Source organism: Scaptodrosophila lebanonensis, unplaced genomic scaffold (genome assembly GCF_003285725.1).
Source record: "Scaptodrosophila lebanonensis strain 11010-0011.00,11010-0021.00 unplaced genomic scaffold, SlebRS2 tig00000053-arrow-pilon, whole genome shotgun sequence".
NCBI lineage: Eukaryota > Metazoa > Arthropoda > Insecta > Diptera > Drosophilidae > Scaptodrosophila > Scaptodrosophila lebanonensis.
In genome coordinates, this window is record NW_022060548.1 from 8,269,879 (window position 1) to 8,295,008 (window position 25,130).

General features: G+C 36.5%; 2 protein-coding genes across 27 annotated transcripts in view; both read left to right on the forward strand.

The window, feature by feature from the left end:
• The window catches only part of LOC115623726 (TLD domain-containing protein 2), a 127,050-nt gene that overhangs the window by 100,488 nt on the left and 1,432 nt on the right, over positions 1-25,130 (forward strand). For 23 of the 26 annotated variants that reach the window (XM_030518219.1, XM_030518220.1, XM_030518223.1 and 20 more), the window contains 2 exons: positions 24,532-24,653; positions 24,834-24,993. In XM_030518219.1, the coding sequence (XP_030374079.1) occupies positions 24,532-24,653; positions 24,834-24,993 (282 nt within the window). Of the gene's footprint in view, positions 1-6,763; positions 7,144-12,166; positions 12,462-18,367; positions 18,387-24,531; positions 24,654-24,833; positions 24,994-25,130 lie in introns of those variants that run through there. The other 3 variants (XM_030518231.1, XM_030518234.1, XM_030518232.1) reach the window with 3 other exon arrangements.
• Positions 19,543-22,856, forward strand: LOC115623730. Its single transcript, XM_030518240.1, has one exon. It carries the CDS (start codon positions 19,706-19,708, stop codon positions 22,325-22,327), a length of 2,622 nt encoding a protein of 873 aa, XP_030374100.1. The 5' UTR covers positions 19,543-19,705; the 3' UTR covers positions 22,328-22,856.

Below are 25,130 nucleotides of genomic sequence, written 5' to 3' on the forward strand. Positions count from 1 at the left end.
AATTGCATTTCTTGCCATATGCAATTATATCGAATATATTGTGTATATATAGTAGATGTCTGCTCTGAGGCCATAAACCTTGTCTCGTTTTTTTTTATTTCTATTTTTTTTTTGTTTCGTGCAAAACGTGCAAAGTTTTCATAAAAGCCAATTACGTTTCCTTAATGTTTCAACTTCTATTTAGTTCTATGAATTACATTTAAATGGAAAATGTCTCTAATCTGAGCACGAGCGTGTTTAGGGCTTGGAAATAAAATTAACTTGGCATGTCAAAGGGTGGCACTTAACTCAATAGTTTGTGTTAAGTAGCCGATAAAAATGTTTGAGAAAATCGTTAAGAAATTCGGAATTAGGGTTTAAAATTCACTAAAAATATAAGATTATTTTTATTTATTTATTTATGTCAACAGACATTGACTGTCGACCTGGGAAATACATATAAAAATTATAAAAAGCATAATTACAATAAGGGTGTGTTTGAAAAACTTCAGCATTGTTTCAATAATCAAGCGTAGAATTACACTTTTTTTATTGCTAACGAATCTATTTTTGTGAAAAAGCTTTTAAAGGAAGTTTTATTAACTTTAGAGAAGCATTAACCGATAATCTTCTCTAAATAAATTTTAAAAAAATAATAACAAAAAATACTTTAAACTTCAACAAATTAGAAACATTTCAAAGCACTGATTGATTGATAAGACTTCAAAACAAACAACAACAATATCGTCTGTCCTTGACTTGCCTCATTTTCGTAATATCCAGCAATTATAAATTCCAATAGATCCGTTTCTTTAGTATACTGCAAGGAAGATATCGATTTCTGCTCATCTGTCTCGAAATTTCCAACAAAAAGCTATTAACACACATTCACGGAGTTTTTATTCAGTTGACATAATAATTAGTTAAATAGATAACATAAAAATTACATTTTATACTCACTTTTTGAAACCATATTTAAATGACACTTTTGTCTATTCTCAAACACATCTAATAAGCTTCTAAGTACTTTCCGTTTCTTTTTCAAACGCCATCAAGGTCATACAAATTTAATTGAGCTCCACATAACAACAACAACAACAACAAAACAGCTGTTCTTTCTTCAAATAATTGCACAATTACTAGCGATGTGCTGTGTGGGTGTCACTTAAATGCCGACAATGACGCGCATAATAATGCCAGAACGACGAACTTGCTACAAAGCCATAGAATTATATAGTATGCTCTGAATATTCCTATATACTATATATATATAGAGTGCAATACAAATAGAAAATTAAAAGGACAATTACTTAGAGTTCATAACAAACAACAAATCTATTGAAATTACAATCATTTTGAGTCCTTCAGCAACTAAAGAGTCCAAGAAATGTAATTTATAATCAGCTAGGTATAAAATTTAATCATTACAAATGCTAGAAATGTCCAAGCTCCTAAGAGTTAAATACAAGTTTTAATAAACACTTCCACATTTTAGAGAAGCGCTTTTGAAAACTGTTTTGATTATAATACTTCTGGGGATGAATTTTTAGGAAAATAAAACATTGATTTCTTTTTTTATTCACTAGCATAATTATGCTGCAAAAAGATTAATCTTTAATCGATAGGGAGCACAGTTTTTCCAACATCTCTGAATATAAAATAGATATAATTTCATCTGGAACACCATAGAGCACTAAAATGTAAGCTTTTATTTTCAACAAAACACCAATAATCAATCGAAAGAAAGCTTTGACATTTTGATAATAATTTAACCTCATTTATGGGTGATATTTTCAAAGTAACTATTTATGTCATTAGCTGAGAAATAAAGATTTTTAAAAAAGTAATAGAATAATAGTTAATGTTAAGGAAAAAAATAAAAATTATACTTTATTGAAAACTTGCATAATAATTGTCACTCATTTGTGGGTGAAATAATTTTGTTATACATTTTCCATTCTTTTGTGAAAGAGTTACATTTTCCTGAGTGAAATGTTAGAAATTTCCGTTTATTTCATTAGCTGACTAATTAAAACATTTCAATTTATTTTTCCTCTAAGCTGAAGAGCTTACAGTTAAGCAGATTACATTTTTCAGACGGTTTCTTATTGCAGTCACAGAAAAGTTGTTGTTCGCTTTAAGGTTTAGGTTTTTGAGGTGAAAGTCGACACATTTGTGGGTGAAATTATTCCCTGAAAAGCTGACAACTAAGCTAACTTTAAATTGCAAAATGCAAATAAAATGTAAACAAAACTGATTTTGTTTCGCACATCAATATTTCGACGTTTTACTGCATTTTTGAAAAGGGAAGAGTTCGGTTTAAATACGATTTTCTAAGTTAGTTTCAAATTCTCTAAATAGCGTAAAGAAGTGCGATTTTGAAATTCACACTCACCTTTTCTCAGCATTGTTTATATAACCTGCAATGCTTTCTCTTTACCTAAAAGCTTGCTTTTCAGGAGACTTCACAGCAACGAAACAGCACTGACTCTAGAAAACCTCTCACTTTCCACTCGAGATCTGTGTCTATAAATATCTCTCGGCCCAGGCTGACTGCAATTGCTAGTCTCTTGCTGCACTTTAAAGCATCACTTCTCAGTCATACTCGTATTTCTTTCAACATTTCACAATGACTCTCCAAAAAATATGTTTAAATTAAATTCAAGGCTCTCGGGCTGTCAATTCTGCTCCACCTTTTTAAATCTTCATGTTTTTCATAAAGTCTTGTGTGTTGGTGAAATTTCTGCCAATAGCTTCATAAAGTTGTATACTTTATTGCCCATGATTGGGTTTTGTCCATGGCTAAATATATATAAATAGACTTGGTGAGCCGGTTTCAAGAATTCACATATTTGCATTTTTTGTTACAACCCGAAGACATAATTTTGTTATTAACAATAACAAATAATATACTTATGTATATTATAGAAGCACAACATTTGACATTTCTTTCACCTTTAGCTTGCCTTTATAATTAAAATGCTTTCAGATTTTTAACTGCAATTAAATTTAATACAATGGCTATCACAACAAAGCCAAAAACAAACAAACAAACAAACAAACGAAGCACAAAAGGCGTGTGGAAGTGAAATTCAATGCGGAACGCAGTCAGCCATTTGTGAAATGTTTTATCTGCGAATAAACCGAGATGGACTGGGTTATAGATATATATTTCGATTTAATTTTCGATTTAGTTGAAAAGTCACAGCTGCTTACGTCGAGTCCAAGACGCGTATTGGCAGCAGTTTGTTGGCTTCGTCTGGGCAACTATGTTTAATAGAGCTATCGATTACGAGTATCGTATCGGCATCGTATTTTAACCAACTACTCATATCACTCAGTCTAAAGTTCAAGTGAGCAAATGGAGCATGTAATTGAATGTTTCCACAGAGGAATTCGTGGATTTACTTTAAACTTCATAATCATTGAAAATATATATTCTACTTATGCTTTAAATAGTTAAACATGTTTCGAAATAAGTTAAAAATCTCTATACATCCGGTATCGAAAGTAATTTATGCATTTAAGCTGCATAGCGTAGAACGAAGTTATGAAAAAGTTTGATAGTATTTGCCAGTTTTTTCACTATAAAAACTATCATTAGGCAAGAAATGTGAAAACTAATAGTATGGATAGCCAGCTTCCTATGTTAATCTATAAATTAACCGTTTCAAAAAGAACTCGTAGCTTTTTAATTTTCATTTTGTTTTCATCAGAACATTTTTTTGACTGGCTACTAAAAAATTGAAACCAGTAAACAGATGTCAAAACCGCGCTTAACCTGGAAAGCAGCAATGATCTAAGTATATATATTTTGACGCTATACATATGTAAATCCAAGAGACTTGATCAATAACTTTACTATAAAGCTTTCCTATTTTCTTTACACCTTTCTCTTTGTATTGAATTCTCATTCATATTTTTGTAGTGTCTGTATTATCTGAAGAAGCGACCAGATATAAATAATTACAAACACACAATAAAAAGAAGAAAAGCCTGCTCTCAATGTCCAATAATATGCAATTTTTCTGATTTTTCATATATTCAATTTTTTTTTTCAAGTACAAACTTCTCACTAAATTACTCTCAAAACAGGCTGTCATTTGTGCTTGTTGTTGGTTGATCCCGATTTAGAAATAAATAGGCAACAAGCAAACAAAGCCTGCTCTGCCAATGCACACTTTTTAATATTTCTGAGCACTTACCACAAAATTATATAATGTGTCAGGTAGTCTATGCTCCTGAATAGTGCTGCAAAGTGTTCTGAGTAGTGTTGCAAAGTGTTCTGTGCATCAAAGTATCAAAATATACTTGATGTGATGATCAAACGGATTTGAAATAGAACAAATTGCAAAAATTGTTTTAATGTCATTTAATATACATATAAATTATATATCCGCTATTAATTTGCTCCATGTGCTAGTTATTTATAATTTCTACAATTACAATTTTAATTAAATAACCATTGGCTGGTAACATAATACGATCACTCAACCTGTAAAGTCAGTGACTGTGCAAGCGTCTCATTGTTGGGAGACAACAATGCGTCCGTATGACATATGGCAGCAAATGGTTGGCTGACTTCTGTGCATATATCTTCCACATCGTGGACAGATTGAGTTGTGCAAACGAATCTAAAGTAAACACGTGATTATTTCATCATCACATGCGGCAGCCATTTTGCAAGTTTTTTTTGGCTCTCCAGTCTAAGCAAAATAAAAACAAATCGAATAATTGCAAGCGCAAAAATCTCATTGAATTAGTGAATTGTTAGTCTTTTTTTTGGCGAGAGGTCAAGCAACTCTTGCACTTAAAATATAAATGCCATAGCATCATAAATATGTACAAGAAAAATGTTGTTTTACTCAATTGGAGTCACGCCTACACTAAAATTTGTTTGGCTATGCGTCGTTTCTGCTCTCCTCTGCCCCTTTTTGCGCATTGCTGCCCCGAGTTTATTTTTAAAAGCAGCGGCAAAATAGAAAAAACCCGTTCAGCGAACGCTCGAAAGCATTTGGCTTGAAACAAAATTAACCCAAATGCATAACAGCCTTGGCCAAAACGCATTGCCAACTTGGCCAACAGCACGTGAGCGTAGCTAGCCCTGCAAAAATCAAAATAAAAACAAAACATAAATCAAAATAAATAGCAACTGTTGTCATCCACTCATGCTCCAGTTATGCGTCTAAGCAGCCCCATCATCCACTTAGCACCTGCCACTCTCCCAGATCGGTGCAAATTTTCAAATAATTTATGATCTAATATGCTTGCTAACTCAGTTGAAATGGCAAATAATCAACACAAAATTACGTATACGCACGCCCCAAATGCTCAGCAACATTCGCACAGCGCTAGCAACATGTTGCGAGCAACACAAACCTGTTAGCACAACTCAAAACTGTCAAAATGGGCGAACTCGGTACACATCTGTATTTGACAAGTTAACAAAATTAGCGCAATTAGCGCAGCTGTTAAAGCTTTTCTACACTCAAAGAAAATTCACCCCACAAACTGGTAAATGCATTAAGGAAGTTTCTTTTTAAGCAACTGTGTTCCCCTTAATAAAAAGTGACAAAACATATTGCTTAAAATTTTATCTACAAAGTCCATATAGAATTTCTGTAAAATCTGACGCCACATTATTATTATAATGTTTATTATTATTGTAAAAGTTTTTCTTGTAGAATTTAAATGAATTTCATATTATTTTTGATAATATGTAGTTCTTTTTATATTACATCAATGACGAAATTAATTAACTGATTTAAGTTAATTAACTTCAATATGAATACAACCTGACATTAATTCTTGCTTTGTTTCAATCCACCGGATCCTGATGAAAGAATCAGAAAAATGTGTCCCAATCACTGATTTGCGAAATAGGGGAAAAGCAAAATAGAACTAGGTCGGGGAATTTCTTAGTTTACAAAAAAAAACTTCTTCATAATGTAATACAAAAAATATTTCAACCTGTTAAATACCCTAATATGTATTTAACAACTTAATGAAATTATGAAAAACAATTTCTAAAAATGTAGAATTAATTTGATAAAAATATAAAAGTAAATAAACTATCAAATTTTCAGCTTTAAAAAGTTGTTTCAACATATCAAAAAGTAGAGCTAAAAAATGCAAGAATTATATTTCTCAATAGTAGACAACAATCCAACAAATCCATTTTTTCTGAGTGTATGCTCACAGCTCAAGAGAGTGTGTTTAAGAGAGCGACATTGGCATTAGAAGAGCAACAAAATCAACGCTTTTAACTTCTTTTGCCTGTTCTTGGATTTCGTCATGCCCACAAATACACACATACAAGCACACACACACACACACACTCACACACATTGGTGCACAGAGTCCGCTTTGAAGGCGAATCGTCGCCAGTCAGTCAGCAACTTGTTTCCAATGCAATACGCCGAACAGCAGCGGCTGAAGAGCGCGACGGCACTCAACTGTTAGATGTATTAGAAAATTAAATAGTATTATTTCCTTCCAATAGTGTTAAACGGTGTGCTTAACAGCGAAAGCGAAAAAAGTAAACATTAGCCAAAGTTAAACAGGAAATTGTTGGAACACGGTTTTAAAAAACAAAACACAATAACAAAAGCAAAGAGCGTGATGAAAATTGTGGCAACAACAGAAAAACACAAAATTACGAAAGAAAAAAAGCTACAGCGCAAGAACAGTCGTGGGTCACAAGACCCCAATAGAGGCGGCAGCAGCTGTGTGAGAGAGCGGCAGTGCGAGCGCGAGCGAGAGCGTAAATAAATATATAAAAGCGCCAAATGTTGAGCGCACGAAAGCTTTAGCACAGTGCGGGCCAAAAAAGTTGAGCAGCAAAAGCTTTCGACCGAAACACACACACACCCCCAAACTCTCTGCTGCTGCTGCTGCTGCTTTTGTTGATAACGGTGATAATTTTTCCGCCGTCTCCGTCCACGCAACATGTGGTTTGTGTTTGCAATCTTTGCCATTGCCGCTGTTTGCGGTGTGGCCGGCCGGAAATGGGGACGCTATTTGTATTTACACTATGGTCGCCATTTGTTGCCACGTTCCATGCTCACCGCCAAGAATCGCTCCCCCACGCCACCGCTCTCGCCCACAAAAGATGATCAGAGCCTGGAGGCGCTGCTCGACGAGAGCGGTGAAATGCACGAAACGGTGAGTGAAGACAGTGCGAGGGAAACTCCGGCGTCCTTCAGTGTGACCCCATTTTAGAAGTAATGCAAAAAACTGCTCTTGACGGACGTGACAAACAAACTTCCGCTTTACTTTCTCATCAACACCGATGACCAACATAATAAGTACCCTGTTCCTACTTGTCTTTTTGCGCGAATATTTTTAAATTTAGCTTTTCATTTTCTTGTGAAATTGGAATTATGGTTTCTTAGGATTTATTTCAATTAATGCTGGAAAACTCTCAATTTCAATTCTTCAAACAGAAGCGAAGATGCGATTAGAAAAGTTCTCAGTTTGTTATTACAATATTTTTACAAGTTGGTAACTTCTTGAGACGAAAGGGAATTAGAACAAATATGCATTTGTAGAGCTTTATTCAGGCTTATCGTCCTATTTGTATTCTAGGTGCGCAATTCAAAAACGTACACTTTTTTGTAAGCCCATAATTCCGGTCTGTTTTCTGATAACAACTGACGAGTAAAACAGTGCAAAGTTATTTTTCAAGTGAAAAACCAAACAATATAATAATATTGTTGTTTGTTTGTGATTGTTATTTTAATAGCTTTTCAATTTATTAAAATGAAAAAGTGCTAACTTAGTAAATGGACTCGATTTGTGTTTGCTTTCTTGTCTCTTTTCAAAAGAATGTACATTAATTTCGTTCCATACCTGTTGCTCAGTTCTCCAAACAACTCCTAATGGCTGTCAGCTGTTGAAGCCCGACACACCAACTTCCGCTTCAACTTATCATCTCAGTGCATGCTAGAATGGACAGCTATTACCCGTCATTATCGGCTTTTCAACTTGAAAGTGAGTCGCACACGCTCCTCCTCCATCATATTCAAGTCTAGTTAGTTCGTTTTCTACTCCAATCCAATTTTGACATTTTGTAGCAAATTGTTTGCTCTGATTTGCTGCAGCTATTAAGTCATTAATCATTGTCTTGCTGTGCTTTAGATCTGACTTTGTTGTGCACTGTCATGCAAATGTTCCAATCTTCCAATTTGTCAAATGTCAAAAGTTCTCGACAGACAGCAAGCTGTCAGTAATATTGTGTAATAGTTCGACGGGTCAATGCTCCTCTGCTATTCTAGATATTTCGTAATACTTAATGGGTGTTATTAGAGGGCATACGAGTATAATGTGAAAACGTTTCTTGCGCATTTTGATCGCTGTACGACCTGGTTGCTTTTTCATAAATAAAAGAATGTCCAGCCTAAAATTAAAGAGCTAGCTGAATGCTGAGCTTTAGTGATTGGGAAAATTCAAGCTCCAAATGGGAAAAAAACAGACTCCAACTTTTGTATAAAAAATCAGAGTTTTTCCTTCCACTGCTTTTCAAACGTGTTTCCTCTAAAAATTAACACAAAAGAAACTGCATTAACCAATTTTTAAAAATGTTCTTTTAGAAAACAGCCTGATTGCCTCATTGAGATTTTGTTGTTTGCCAAAACAAAACATAACCATTTTATTTTATTTCATATTTGTCTTATTTAATGTGTCTTATTTAATCAATATTTTCAAAATGAAACATTTACTAAAATATCTTAACTATGAGTTGAGTTGCTGGGCTTATAAGTACTTCAAAGTCTATCAGTTTTAAGATATTAGGCACTCATATACAAAACTACTTTGTGGTTATAACAGAATACTGCAAATTATATGACTGCCACTCTCGAAATTGTAAAGTAAATATTTAGACACCGCTTCGAGAGTCTTCTTATAGTTTTAATGATCTCCCAAGAATTCAAAAGAATTAAAAAGTGCATCTCTGGCTAGGTTCATGTTTAACTTTGACAAACAAACACGTGGCAATGCGCATTCCCTATTGTTCAAAACTAACCTAGGCTTTTCATAATGAAGCCAACAACAAATGACGAAACTTAATGTAAATGTTTACTCAAAACCTCTAAACAATAAACTTACGTGGCGAGAAACTGCGCCACAACGAACCAAACGACACTACAATTAAATAGAGAGAAATTTTTCACGCCCTCTTAATATATTAAGTAGACAGAAGCAGACAGAAGTCAACGATATGCCACTTACTGATAATAATAATTATAAGTGGGCACAAAATGAAAGTAAAGAACGGCATATACTTGGTAAAGTTTTACTTCACGTTTCTAGAAATTTACGGAGGTAGCCAAATGGCTGAGGGACTACGAAATGCTCTGTCGAAGTATTAGTTTAGTTTGTTTGTTAAAACTTCTGCTATTTAAGACTATGATATAACTTTTGCTAAGAGCAAGCAAATATATTGTGGAGAACAATTCGATATGTGTCTAATCGCTTATTCCTATGGTCCACAGATTGTGATGAAAATCTCAAATATTGCTAAGCTGAATTTGTTATGCCTGCTAACAAAAAAAAAAAGCATTAATATAGCTACTACTTTAGTGTTATATTTCACTTATTTTGATGCATTATTGTTAGCTTTGAAAAACTAAAACTAACTTATTAATGCGCTTTACTTTATTTATTAACTAAACCAAAGCTACTATAAATCATATTGCTGAGCGACTTTTATCATTTCGAACCGTTTATTCCCAATGTATTCTGAGCTACCGATGTTGACGAAGCTATAAATTGCTGTTGGGCTTAACCGCTAGAGTGGAAACATAATGCTATACACAGTTTCAAAAATCTATGTGCTGCTAAAATTTGTGTTCTTGTCAAATCTTCAAGATTGATCCTTATTTTATCTGCATTCCAAATGATTAACTCGATATACTTGTATAGTAACTATTTCTATGATCCTTCATCCGAATTTTCTTAATTCACAAAAAAGGAAAATTGTTTTGGAAAATTGAATCAAATTATAATAATATTTAAAAATGTTTTGTATTTGCAAGAAGTTTGAGCAGAATCAGAATCATTACTTCTATATATTTCTATATAAGCCAAATTCCTAAAGACCTCCCTATCGAGTCATCAATAAAGTATGGTATATTAGAAAATCAAAACATTTACTAATCGACGGAATATTTCAAATAAAATTATACAGTCATAATTTTTAGCTTCCTCCTCCGCACAGATCTACCTTTTTGTAGGAACTGTATGTAAGAAAAGCTCTCTTGAAGTGGAGCAGATAATGAAGACCTATGGAAAAATAATGGGCATTTAAGTAACGCTTAACCCGTATACTACTTGTATGTGCATGGATTTCCCTCTTCATTTTTTTGCATTCTTTTGCTTTTCCTTCCTCTTTCCATTCCTCTGTCGATTCAGTTCGTTGGCATCAAATTACTCGAGTCCCACACTCAATACTCGTTTGCCGGCTAAGCTTGTTTGGTTTGCCTTTTCTTGTCGTCTTCTTTACGTTCTTCTGCTTCTTCTCTGTTCTCTCTGTCCGCCGCCATTATTGGATGACGACTCTGGGGTACCTGTCTGTCAGCCCGTCTGTCCGTCTTGGCCCAAAGTGTTTGAAACGTGGCTGTGGGAGAACTTGTTAGTTGTTGCCGAAACGTTGCTGAAAATGTTTGCTGTTCCACGAAGTAAACATCAGGTATTCGGTTTTTAACAAATCGTGTCAGTTTATTGAATTATTTAAAGAGCCCATCCACAACGCATAGCTTCTTGACCTTCGCTCGCTTCAATGTCCGCGCAAAATAGTTAACCTCCTATCAATTATGATGTTCATGATGTGTGCTTCAAAATGATTAACAAAGTTTACAAAACCATAACAACAATACTGTAAATTATTTCAACAAATAATAAAAGACTCTTATCAAGCAGTGTCAGAATTGCGAATGTTTTTATTTTTTAATCAATCTGCAATTTGAATGGCAATTAATGTTTATTTCCTTTTAAGAACTGACCAATTTTGATTTGCTTCGGTCAAGTGCACCGTATTTGTTTTGATTGGTAGTATATGGCTTTATAGATGGAATCAATCACTGATGGGCCAGCGATTCCACAAATTGCTGTGTTGCGTCGCAATTCTCAGGTTGTATATATATTGATAAGCTACCTAGATGGGCATTACCTTGAAGAGGGGTAGCCTAAGCTGTAAATAAATATAAATATAAAGACCTTGTAAAGCTCTCTATAAGCCGGTAACTCAAAGCGGCAACATTGATTTTTTTTCTTATGTAAAATTTGCTGTTTCTATACTTATCTTTTAAATTTCTGCCTCAACTTGGCATTTCTTAAGAAATGTGTGACTACTTTTTAATTTATTTAAGTATCATAATTGTTGCTAAACATAGATATCTTCTTATTGAAAAAATGTATTATTGTGGACACACTTTACTTTCTCCACACAAACAATTTGGCATTTTGAACAAACTTTTAACTTTCTGCAATTCATGCAATAACTAATTAAGTTGAATGCCTTTTAAAAAATTCACTAAAATATGCCAACAAATGGCTATTGATATAACTATAACTTTACTTAGCTGTTGATTTCTTCTGGTAGCAAAGATTTTGAATTTATTAAATTTATTGTGGACACACTTTTCCTTTTCTACACAAACAATTCAGCATTGAAGCCTCAGCTTCAGCTTTCTAGAATGTATTACATTTGATTGAATTTATTAATAAATATTTATATTTATAATTGATTATAGAAATATATATAAAATAGCATAAATTTGCAAGTCTGGAGTTTTGTTTAGCATATGCTGACGTCACTTTGTGCCAATTAAGGCAACTGCCTAACTGTTTCACAAAATGCTAAATAACAGTTTTTAGACGCCACAAAACAATGCACACTATAATTTATATTTTAAAGTTGAAAACAAAAAAGGCACGACAATAAACAGCGTATTATAAATTTAAACTGTTGTTGTTGCTCAGAAGAAAAAAGAAGAAAAACCGCTCAACGGCGCTCTCTCTCTTTCTGTGTGTGTGTCTCTGCTCTCTGAGCACATTTTTTGAGTGTTAATTACGCTCACTGAGCCGCTCGTAATAAACGTGCCAACAGCGACCGTCCACCTGACAGTTGACTTTTAGACGCGTCTCGTGCAGGTCGTGAGTGAGAAAGTTAGTGAGTGAGCGAAGAATATTCCATTTTTTTGTTGTTGTTGTGTTCTGCCTAACACTGTTAAAGTAATTCAAAAGTTCAAGAGACGATAGCAATAGTGGAAGTGTGTGGCGGTCGTCTGTGAAATTTTGGAGAGTCTCTACGAGTTCGCAGAAGAAGGACAAACAAAGCTGCCAAGCAGTCGAGTGTATACTTAATATTACGCATGCGCTGCGTGCGCCCTTGCCAATAGAAGAATTTAAAGCGAGTCTAGCCAATTCTAAGACTTACAAAGATGTGCGAATTAATAGTCAATCATCCGCTGAATCGAGAGGTAAATCATATTGTCTACGAAAATCCCCTTGAAGCAATACTACTACTATAAGCTTACTATTTCACCGAACTGGCCTACAAGTTGGCGTGCATTTCAGCATTTTAATTAAAAGCGCAAACATCATATATTTCAACTGTGCACTGAAAGAAAGAAAAGCAACCAAGTATTGCTTAATAAGTATTAAAAACTGTAACTATACATTTTGAACAACTAATTCTCTGTTGTAAGCCTTTTATCAATTTGTACCTTAAACGTATAACATTTTCTCAATACTTTTTGCATTAAATAATAACAATTGTTAAACGAATTTGTATTGATTTTTGAAACTGAGAAATAATTCCATGCTCCATACTTTAAATTTAGAGTCACATTCTATTCTATTTCCTCCATTATGAACTTTCTTTTCGGCATAAAAAATTGGCTATGAAATAGAGATTAAGACTAAGTTTCATTCAGAAATATGTCTCTTATTAGTTGCAAATAGTTTTGAGTCGCTTTATTTAATAAATTGAAGTTTTTTCATTGACTCAGTTTTATCTCAAAGTTTCTCGAGCAAGCTCTCAATGCCACTCTCACCCGCAATAATGAGATTTGGTTTGGATAGTTTCTGCAACAATTTTCAAGAAGAAAGTCTGAGCTCAGAACTCGACTGCCTGCGCATTGCTTGAAAAAATAAACAGACTTTAAACAAACTGACATTTTCCTGGACGTCCCGAAAGGTGCATATAACTACTATATTGTTAATTAAATGTTGAAATAAGTGGCCAGCATTTTTTCGAGTGCATATTTATTAATCGAGCTGCTGAATCATGTGAATTTACCAGTTATGGTGCCCAGCTTTAACTCTTCTTTTTTATTATTTAAACTTGATGCTCACACTCAGCTGACATGCGGAGGCTCAGATTCGTGCATGCCAGCAGAAAATTAAACAATATATAATTTTAAGAGAATACAAGTAAAAACGTGATATTCATATTCCAAGCAGACAAGCGAAAATTTCAGACGGACTGACAGCTGAAAAATGGTTGTCATTGACTTTCCGCGCTGCAATTATTGAAATTTTGTTAATGTTTTTGTTTTGATGAAGCAGCGCAAATTAAAGCGCCTTCAACCCAACCGACAACAGTCAACTGGCCAAGTTAATTGTCACCATATGGCTCAGACAGTCACGCTTCAATTCGCCTTCCCCTCGCGCACTCTCTCTCTCCCTTGCTCTCTCCTTCTGTTAGAGCAGATTGCGATTTGCGTATTATTGTTATTATTATTATTATTGTGGCTATAATTATGGCTAGTTGAGTTGACAACTTACTGACGCCTATGCCGCCGACGCCGCTGATTGCAAAGTACATTTTCTGGCTCAATGAGAGACCAAGTCTCTGGCCCATTTCGTCCGAAAGTGGCGCAGTGGAGCACATTTCCGTTACTACCAGAACGGAGGGGCATTTCGGGGGCAAACGGGGACCGCAAATTGCTTTTTAAAAAGCGTGAAGCATTTCAAACGAACAGCCTTGACATTTTGCTTTCTTCACTTATTTTCTGATGTTTTTTCGCATTGACAACCTTTTGTTGCCCTTTTGCGATACGGATTTGCGGTAAAAGCAATGTAAGGCTCATTAAAACATAATAATGTTGTTATTAACATCATTGTGTGAGTCAATTTTAAAATAATTGCTCAGCCAGCTTTTGGACTGCATATTGTTGTGCTTTAATATAAATTTCTGGATTTAAAAAGAGTTTGCAAACACGCTGTGGGACATAAATACAAATAAGAAAGTGGGGCACATTTTAGTACTTAGTCTCATAAATAATGGAAATACAAATAATACTTATAATGATTGAAATTTGAATTAAAAATTGTGGCTTACAACTTTATATTCTTTATGTGCTATTTTAATTCCATATTGAAGTAAAAGAATTTTCTCGGTAGCAGATAAAGAAGCGTCATATTTGTCGAGTCTGTTCGAGTGTATGAACGCTTAGATTCTTAATACTTTAAAATATACAGCTACCCAAGTTACTGTAAAGCATGCCTAAATAATATTTAAATCTTACGAACTGTAAGAATCGACCAAATTATAATAGTATAAAATATGTTCCTTAAAAAAAGTAACAAAACCACTAAAACAGCTGCCAACAAAAATAACAAACAAAAAAATGAATTCAAAATATAATACGATTATGTAAAATATTATTAAAATGATAAATAAACAATGACACAATGAAAATAATCCATTAGGAAAATTTAAAATAAATTACAATAAGCAATGAGGCAACAAATGAGAACAATTAAAAACAAACAGGTATTAACATAACAAGTTCAGGAAAAATATATTCACAAATATAGAAGTGGTTCGATTTTGCGCCATAAACAATGAAGATTTCACAATATTTTCAGTCCCCGAACTAGAGCAGTGACTAAATTTAAGTCTTGCTTAAATATTATTGCATACAAGTATTAAAAGAATTATATCGAATATCAGTCGCATCGAAAAGATATGTCGTCGCAAATTTGCTTGCCAAGTAAAGCTAGTTTTTTAAACTGTTGAACAAGCAAAATTTAATTAATTTGATTAAAAAACGGATCACGTTTCAATTCGACTTTTAACAAAACAAAGATTACGCTAACAAAAACAAAACTTTATTCGACTTTTTTTTTTATTACAAGTCTAGAAAGACAGCACTAATATAAAGAGTGCTATTAGAAAAGTGGTTAAAAGACTTATGTCAGCCAGAAAGTTGAACATTTTCGTGCAATTTAAAATAACTTCTTTCTTTTGATCCCTGTGTTCAAAAGCTATTTCTAGCACCCAAAGGACCCCAATTATGTGTTAACATCTCACTAGTTTTTTTTGCCCCTGAACTGATTTTGAAAAAGACTGCCCATTTAATACATTATATATTAAATTTTAAAGCTAGCATTTCATTTAAACTCTCACTAAATTGTGCGACATACGAGCCCCTTCCATTGCTCTAGAGCTCACAAATCGTGCAGAGTACAGCCTAGTCTGTCTAGTCAACCTCAATATTGCATTCTCAATCCAAAACTGTCAAGTTCCAGAGCTCTCAGCACTCCAGATGTCTTTGTTTTTGATTTGCGCAACAAATTGTGAAATGATTTAAGGCGGCTCATAAATTCAAAAAGGGGGCTTACCTGCCTAGATGGCCAAGAGCTCTTCACAAAAAGTGCGACGCGGCTTTTAATTTTAAGCTCTTAGCCTTCGCAATTGATAAGAGAGATAAGAGATAAGAGAGAGAGAAAGCTTTGCGAGTCAGCAGCCCAAAAGGAGTTGTGTCGAGCAGGAGGGGGGCGGGAGGAGTTCGATCGTGTCTAATGAATTAAGCAACTATTTGCACAACTGATTGATATATTGATGGCATGTTGCGTAAAAACACATTTGTTTTTATTGAAATCAAACACCCTCGGAGTCGACAACCGTTTGCGAAGGCTTTAGTGTTTATGCCTTGACTTTGATTTAGCATTAGACGAGAGGAATAAAACTTCAATTACGATCGCTGCTTACATGAATTGCATAAATATTTCAGCGACTCATTGCAACGCGAATGACAGATACAATATTATACAATATACATACATACAAGTACATATGTATAGAAATATAAATAAGCCCGATTGACATGATGTGGTGGCTACTGACCCCGACCTCGTTTGCAATTAGCTCGACTATGGCCGGGCCGATCGATCTGAACAGCAAGATAAAGACGTCTCAATGCGAGCAATCGTTTCTTTCCAAATAGCCGATAGAAAATAAGTACCAATGCCAGGTGTATGAAATATTTACAAAGTAGAAGCGATATTTATATGGCTTCATTAAGTTCAAAGTTTGCTTTGGCAACGTATTTGTATTCCCCTTTAAAGCAACCATTTTGGTTTTCCTTTTTCTATGCTTCAAATAGGAATAGTAACGTTAAAATGTTAGGCATAATAATAATAATACAATAGTTTTGGTCACATTTTGTTATTTTATTTGCAACTTTATAGTCAAAGAAATGACCGATTTGTTCTTGGGGATAATACCTTAAGTTAGATTAACAGAGTTTAAAGAAGATTAACTATTAATCAATATTTAACTTTTAATGCAATGTTTCTCATACAAAAGACTGATTAACAGCTTAGAGATTAGACTTTATTCAGTAAGTTAAAATAACTTAAAAAGAGTATCTATTTCTTTAAGCTGGCAATAGAAAATTAAATATTTAATCTCTAGTATGAAAACAAACATCAAAGTCTATGAAATATATGTTTAAAAATTCTACGCAGTAAAAAGTATTTCTTTTTGTATTTTAGATGACAATAGTATTTAACAAATAATTTATTTCAAGCCTTAAATATAAAAACAAGCATCAAGGTCTATAGAACTTGATTAAAATCTAACAATGCTTTAGTTGTTTTTGCTCTTGACTATAAAAGTTTTCATCTTTGTTGATGTATTACTTACTTACTTATTTAATAACTTTAAGCTGTTCGGCAGAAACATTTTGAAATTACGATTATTTATAAAAAAAAATTTTAAAAACTTTAACAAGTCCAATAAAAAACCAGAGCAGCCCTATGACAATGCCTGTTAAAAATTAATGCTTAATGTATTAATATATGCTCACGACTTGATTTCAACATTAAATCCAATTCAATTCATTTGATAATAAAATACGCCGTTAGGAGAAATATATTAAACACAGAGTTTGCCATTAAAAATCAAAAATAAAGTGAAATAATTCTTTAAATGCTGTAAAAAGCCGTTTAGAACTTGGCTAATAAACAATAATAAAGATTTCCAAACAACAAACAAAGGTAAAGTTTAGATAATTTTTGGGTTATGCCAAATATATTATTCTCGATAAAACTAAGCTATTCGCACGCATTATTTTCAAGTTTAAATATGTGTAAAAATTACCTAAAAATTGTTTCCCCTTTCCCGTAGCTTCTTCCTGAATCGCCTTGAATGTATTAAAGCGGTTTAATAGGGAATCAACTTTGTGGTGTGAATCGATTTTGTTTCCATAAGTTCTCATCCGAATCGCCTTTATTGCGTAGGAAAGTTGTGTTAAGACTATTAACAACAATTTAATGAGAGTTGCAAACAAAAACTGGTTGTCCTGCCCCTCAAAACTACGCGTTTATGTTTAGCACTTGGAACGAACCCAATTCGATTAAATCCATCGTTTGGAAATGAAAACAATATTTAAGCTATCAGGCATACCTGAAATTAGAACTCAAGAGCTCTTGGCAACTAATCTGAAGACTCTTACTGTCTATCTTCCTGCAAAGATCACTTGGGATTGCAGATGATTAAAAACTTTCGAAGAGAGAGATAAACTCTGTAGTTATCTGGGTAGGCTTTGGAAAGCACAAAACAATCGTCATCGAAACTAAATGCAAATTATAAATTGTTATTCAGCAAATGTGTTAACCAAAGCGGCTAAATTCTGTTAAGCGACAATAATCATAATTGACGTCACAAATCCCCCCACAAACTCAAAAATTTGTCATCATTTCGAGCCAAAAACAATATCGCTGCCTAGCACTGACGATTACTCACACCCTCTCCAGCCCACAATCAATTTCATAACGATGGCGCAGCGATCCGAAATCGGGTCCCCTTGCTACCACCCCGATAACGTCGATGGCTGCGTTATTCGCTAATTAGAGCTTAAGGCTAGGCCAGTCGATAAGATTGCCCCTCAGAAGATCTTCAGTTGTATAAAATGGTCGGCCTGCTTCGAGGCACGCTCAGTTCTGTCGCGCACTTTCAACAAATCTAACATAAACTAATCGCAGTAGCTATGTTTTCCAATATGGGTTTACGTTATAAATTGGTCCAACGCCTGTATCGGAGCTTTCCCCACAGACACCAACAACACCACCAACAACACCATCATCGCCATGGATTTTACTTTACTAAACACGTAGGTTTTGGAATAAAAATGTTTACTTTAGGCTCCGATCTGCGACGAATAGGCGTCTGTATGTCTGAACGCAAAAATGTCAGAAAGTGTGGCAGCTAAGGTCACCGAATTTTCTGTGCAGACTCTTTCAATGAATATGTGCGACAAGTTTTTTGGTTTTTGTAATAATTGAAGTGGTTTTAAAAATTGAACCCTAAAAGCTGAACTCAACAAATTTCGCATGAGATTTGTGTAATCGATGCACAACTCAAGTAATTTAAAAACCCGCCATAGCTTCATTAGCTTATTATTTTTTAAATATTAGTAGTGTTTAACTAATTAAAAGGGGAAAGTGAAGGAAATATTTAACATAACGACTCCGTCATTTAAAAATGAAATAGTCCTCCTTAATAAAGGTTTGAAGAAATACAAAACTTAGCTTGAGATACCCATAGAATTGCTTTACCCAACACTGAATGGGTAAAATGATAAACATATTTTCTATTTTTAAATAGAAGGAGCCTTTAATGCAAATTTATTTCATCCGTTTGCATGTATGAACCACATTTTCTTGAAAACTGTCGGAGCTACAAAACCGAAACTTTGCATATAAAGTCAACTAAGTTAAGTAGACGTGAGGTCACAAATTAAATTAAATAAGTTAAATTATGATGCGACAATTCCATCTGAATACAAAAAAAAAATAGCTTCACTAAATACTAAAATATATTTTAGTATTTTAGTAAAAATCCCATAGGAATATATTCAGTGGAATGTTTTTTGTAGAAAAAGTGTTACTTCAATAATGTATTTGAAGGTGTAATTTTTTGTAATACTATTACTGAAGGGTGTAACAATCTCAATTTCATCGGCGCGTCATATACAGAATTGGTGAAACCGTTTTTGCGTCAAATGATTTCTTAATTATGTACTAGACTTAAGTATATCTCTGATTTGGATATTATGAGTGATTGGGCAACAAAGTTGCTAAAGTTCTGCACCTTTCTGCTCGACCCGCCCTCCCAGTCTAGGAATCTATAAAAACGATTTATTTTCAGTAAGAAACCCTTTCGATAGTAGTAGGTCATGCGGAATTGGCCAGAGAACTGTCATTGTACGAGTAGCCAGTTTATTATTTGAGGCATTCAGTTTTACATGATGCTCCGTAGTGTAAAGAACTCCGAAATTTTGTAATCAACACAATATATATATAATTTTTTTTTATATTTTTTGTATTTTTGCTATCGTCTGTGTTCCTTGTTTCTGTCTTTTCGAAGTTCGGTAAACAAAACAAAATACAAAAGCGTAAAGATTCGGGTTGCTGTCCAAATTGTTAGTGAATGATGAATGCCCACCGCTACCAAAAGGTTGGCAAGTTGGCCAAACAGGGGACCATGTTGCACTGTAACGGAGCTATCAACGCCACAGTGCGTCAATTCTACAACGAGCAGATGGGCGGATCCAGGACGGCGCTGCTTGTTGGCAGCTTTGGCATCCTGGCCCGTGGCACTCCCTCGACCGTGAAAAAGAATCAGATGGCTAAGAGCAGAACGCCATCTAAAGCGCGTCCTATACCCTCGCCACGAGACTCCTGCACCAATGTGCTGGGCGTTCACAGGACTATCTCTCATCCGATGCAGGACGTAATGCAGACAACGCCCTTGCCGGTCGATCTGTTGCCCACCTGGAAAGGTCTGGTTAGTGAGCAGAAGGCTCTGAACGAGACGTCCTCGCAAGCCCAAAACCTGCGCAAGGTCTACAGCGAACTGTCTCTTTATTCCTCGAGCAGCAGCATGAGTGTGAAGCGGATGGTGGCGCCGCCGCCCAACGAGAACGGAATGCAATTGAGTCGCAGCTTCAACTCGGCCGCTGCGCGCCGTCGTACCTATGCGGCCATGATGACAATTATGCCCTCGCGGCATCGTCGCGGCTACTTGGTGTACAATGCGAACTCTCCGATGTCCGCGAAAAGCAGTCTGCTGGTCACGAACCCGGGGCCGCAATCGCCCGTCAATAAGTGGATGCAGCCGACTCGAAGTTTCGGCACCAGCACTCGGCGTTACGGATTCAATCCGACTACGGCGACGGCACAGGCCCGCCAGCTTCAATACCAGAATTCCGACGATCGCAGCGCCCGAGTGGCTCGCGAGATCAGCAGCTCCATACAGGAGGATCTGATGGCCATTGATCCGGTGACAAAGCGAATGATTAGTTACGAGAATTCGAAGGCAGTGCCGCCGCCCTTTGAGGAGACCGGCGGCTTTGATAAGCACGGCATCGATCCGCTCGAGGGCTGGCACCATCCGAAACGCCATCAGCGTCTAACCAGCCGAAAGGTGGCTAGTGTCGACAGCGAAAAATCAGAGCCACTCATGGAGCAGGTGAAGCCACGTCGCCGTAGGCCTACCAATGTGCGTTACAGCAGCAATTTTGCGAAGGGGAATCTCTCCGATCTGACTACCGTTGCCGACTTCGGGGCAAAGCAGACCGGCTTCAGTAGTGTCATCAATGCCCGCAAGGGTAAGGTCCAACTCAGTGACATTTACATGAATGCTACAAAGGAGCGTCCGAATATCTATCGGGCCGATTATCGAACACCAGCGCTGCCGCCTCTAAAGACGATCTCACCAAAGTCCGAGGAGATTCGCCCGACTCGTTTGGATCGCAGGGATCGCGGCGATCGGCGCCCCAAAGAACATCTGTATCAGGCAGATGCGGATGCTGACGAGCACCAGCAGTCCGATTCAACTGCAGGATATAGCCTTCCTTTGAAAAGCAGCGGCAATCTGAGCGCTAGACGCCTCGTCTCCATGCCACCGGCTCTTTCCTCTGCCACCAAAAAAGATCTCTATAAGCAGCCGGAGGAGGAGCGCGATTTCCTCACCAAGAACATCTTGCAAGTAGATCTGAATTCTGTGGCGCCACGTCTAGATGATATTTATTACCAGACGACCATCGAACCAAACATTCTCAGTCCCTCACAGCGTGTGATCAACAATCAGTTCGATGGCTATCGCGCCCATCTCCAGGGAACGCGCGACAAAAGCAAACCGCTCAGCCTGAGCAAACAGGTGGTGGATAACATCAACCCCGTGCCTGAACCACTGAGCATGCACGGAACCACTTATGTGCAGAAGAAGGAGACGCCGACGCCGCCGCCGAACAAGCCACGCATCAAGGTGTCGACCACCAGCACTCGCGTGCCGACGCCCTCCTTCTCCGGAGGTGTGCTCGAGCCGCAGAAACGGCGCGAGAAACGTGAGGTGCGTGAGATGCGTGAGGTGCGTGAGATGAGTGAGGTGCGTGAGAAGCGCAGCGATCTGCGTGACAGGCGTGAGGAGCGCGAGTGGGCCGAATGGCCGGACATGGACGAGGAGGAGAAGAAGCGACAGGAGAAACGGGAGTGGCAACGCGCCCAGAAGGACTCGACCAACAATTGGCGTGAGTGGCGCGAATGGCCCGAAGAGCACGATCTGCCAACGCTCTGCAAGCATGCCGCTGCGCCCATATCCTCCCTTTCCGGCAGCCAAATAACGGAGGCCGCTGTCATGGGCAAGGACATTGGCAAGCCAAAGTTTCGGCGCAACTCGGCCATGAGTCTCAAGCCGACCAAATCCTCGCCAGCTACCAGCGTATCGTATGGCCAACGTCCCAGCGAATTGGCCGAGCAATACTCGCGATCGCAGGCCATGAGTAAAATTGTGTTCCAGCCACAGAAGCCGGTGCAGCCACAGAAAAGACAGCCGCCTCGGTCTAGCTCCACTTCGATGTCCTCGCAATCGCATCGTCAATTCCACATGCAGGACAATGCCAAGCGAGCTGCCGAGCCATCCTCGTCCCCTTCTCAGCAGGAAGAGTCCGGACATTACGCCGAAATGTCGGCCGTACAGCGCGTCACCCAACCAACGGAGAGTCGAGTGGCCCATGCCCACTACCTCTATCGCATGAAGAACAGCTTCTAGGCTGAACTACAAGCAACGAGTGTCACCCCCTGGCCCGGACGACCAACCCCACCAACAATCTGTGTATCCACCGAGAGAGTGAGGCAGAGAGAGAGAGAGAGAGAGAGATTCTCATTCCCTGATCCTACTCCAAAGCACCCGTGAACCGCAAACAACCAGACGGACGTATCAAAAGTACAAAAAGCTAGCCAACAACAACGTGTCAATTCCAAAGTAGATCGGCTCCCTAATGCGATCGAATCGTGCATGGGTATGGCGTTTAAACAAAAACGCCCTATACCCGCTATTCAAAATTTATAGTCAAAATTTTCCGCATCTGTCCACTTATTCTGCCTGTTCTCTATCCCCCCTCCCCATCCGACTCTCCACCGTTTCGGAAGTAAACAAATATATATCTTTGGCCAAATCGTATGTTCTACACTCATCACACACCACAATCAAAATCGTATTGTGTGGAGTCCGTGTAAAATAATAATGTAAAATAGATATACCTTTTGCAAAAAATATAGAAAAATGTTGAGCATAGCAATTGAGAGAAAATTATTCCTTTATGTTATATATAAACATATATATGCATAACATTTAAAAATCGATTCGTGCCTATACCTTTGGAGTTTGGATTCGAAATGAAACGCTTAGCTAACTCATTAGTGAAAATGCTTTATTATAATCCCCTTCGAAAAGGATTTCCCTTATTTCTTTTTTTTTTTAAATAATTCAACAAAAGAGACAATCAGATATATTCTCAATTCCGATTTTGATTAAATTTATCGAAATCGCATTGACTGACATTTACGATTTGTAGAAAGTAATACGTTTTCTCGAATTCAATTCAATACCAGAATTTAACTCGAATATAGAAATTGGAATTGAATCCGAGACAAAATGTAAGCTTTGCGTCAAATCGAATTCGCCAGGGAACTTATCTTTTAAAAATGTCAAACTTTTTAGAATCATTTAATATTTTTTTGGAACTTTAATGTTTCAGATTCAACAACCATAAATTACGTACCCGATTGTTCTCAAAAGGTAGCGAGCACCCTACCTGCCTTTTTGTCTTAGAACTTTGAGTCTATCGAAGATGTAGGACTCGGAAAATATTCTTTTTTTTAAGTCCTAGATCTAAACAACGTCTAAACGATTTGAAAAACATTGAAATTTTTGTTGCTTTTTTTTGGAAGCGAAAGGGCGTGTTAATGGTGTTACGTTCGATTCTGTCCAACTTTTTATAATGTTCCTCTATTGGAGAAATTAATTCCGTCTCTGTACTTAACATTTTTTTTTAAGTATGAAGAAGTTATTGGAAGTAATTGGAGATCCTGTCTATTTGTTTAGTCTTTTTTCTGGAATATTTAAAACACATGGAGTTTTTTCGAAACAACATCGACATCGTCAAGTGGGGGCTTTATAACGTTGTCCAAATAACAGTTCTTATTCGCACCTCATCAAGAGGTTTTTATTCTATGTTAATAAAAACTTGGTGCGAAATCATATTTGAAAACTGTGCCTTGTTGCCAATTCTCATATGTTATCTGTGGTCGGATCGCAGCTCGACCAATCTGTCATATCACCATCGATTCTCACCGACCCACCCAACTGCATTGTAATATAAACATACATCCAAGTATTTTTTCTCCCAGTGTATTTGTTGACATGTTAACGTGTATTTTGGCAAAGTATTCACGTTGAATATTGGAACTGATTTAATTCTACTTACCAAACACCGAGCGAGCTTTATGATTTGTAGTGATTTCTCTTTTTCATTACTTGATCACAACCAGAAATACACAACAAGAAATACTTAAGGAATACAAATCCCACCACCCATCCAGACAGTAAAGACAGACCCACAAAGTAACACGCCAGTAACGTTTGTTAGCATTCTGTTAACAGCTTTTGTTTTACGTTTCTTTTTGTTTTTTATTTTTGTCCTTGAACAAAATGTAAATTTTAGTACACTGAAAAAAAAAAAAAAAAAATGAAATGAAATGAACTGCACTGTCAACTCCAAATGTTTTCATACTGCACCTGAATTTTAAAGTTTGCTACACAAACAATTAATATTAACGAGTATTTGCCTTTGCATATGTATTTTAGTTTCGATATTTAAGTACTTTTCTTGATTTAGTTTATTTGCAACGCTAGCCTACGTCGCCAAAAACCCACTAATAATCCATATTTTCACTAAACTCTCAACAATACAGGTGCTGTCTATGAGCACAGATGAGTATCGCAAGGCCTCTCTATTTCCAACTGGTTCCTTCGATTTGGATTTCCCCATACCGGATCTAATTGGCAAAACAGAGATATTGACCGAGGAGCATCGGTAAGTTCGCGCAATCAATATGTATTGATGAAAGTGCATTAAAAAATCGTATTTGTCTAAAGAAATTTTAAAATTTTCCTAATATAAAAGCTGCCATGCAGATGGACACACTGTTTTCTTTTATGAAGAATATGCTTTGTCGTAACTGTACTCATGACTAATAAATTTGATTTATTACAGCGAGAAACTCTGCTCACATTTGCCAGCGCGTGCCGAGGGCTACTCCTGGTCCCTGATCTTCAGCACATCTCAACATGGTTTCGCACTGAACTCGCTTTATCGCAAAATGGCGCGACTCGAGAGTCCAGTATTGATTGTTATCGAGGATACAGAGCACAATGTAAGTGAAGCGAAGTGAAAAAGAGAGCCAGAGAGCGAACTGACTATGCAAACAAACAGTGTTGCCAATACCATTAAAAAAAAAAAAAAGACTTTATGAAGAGTCGGAGATTTATTTAACTCCAACATTTAAAATGC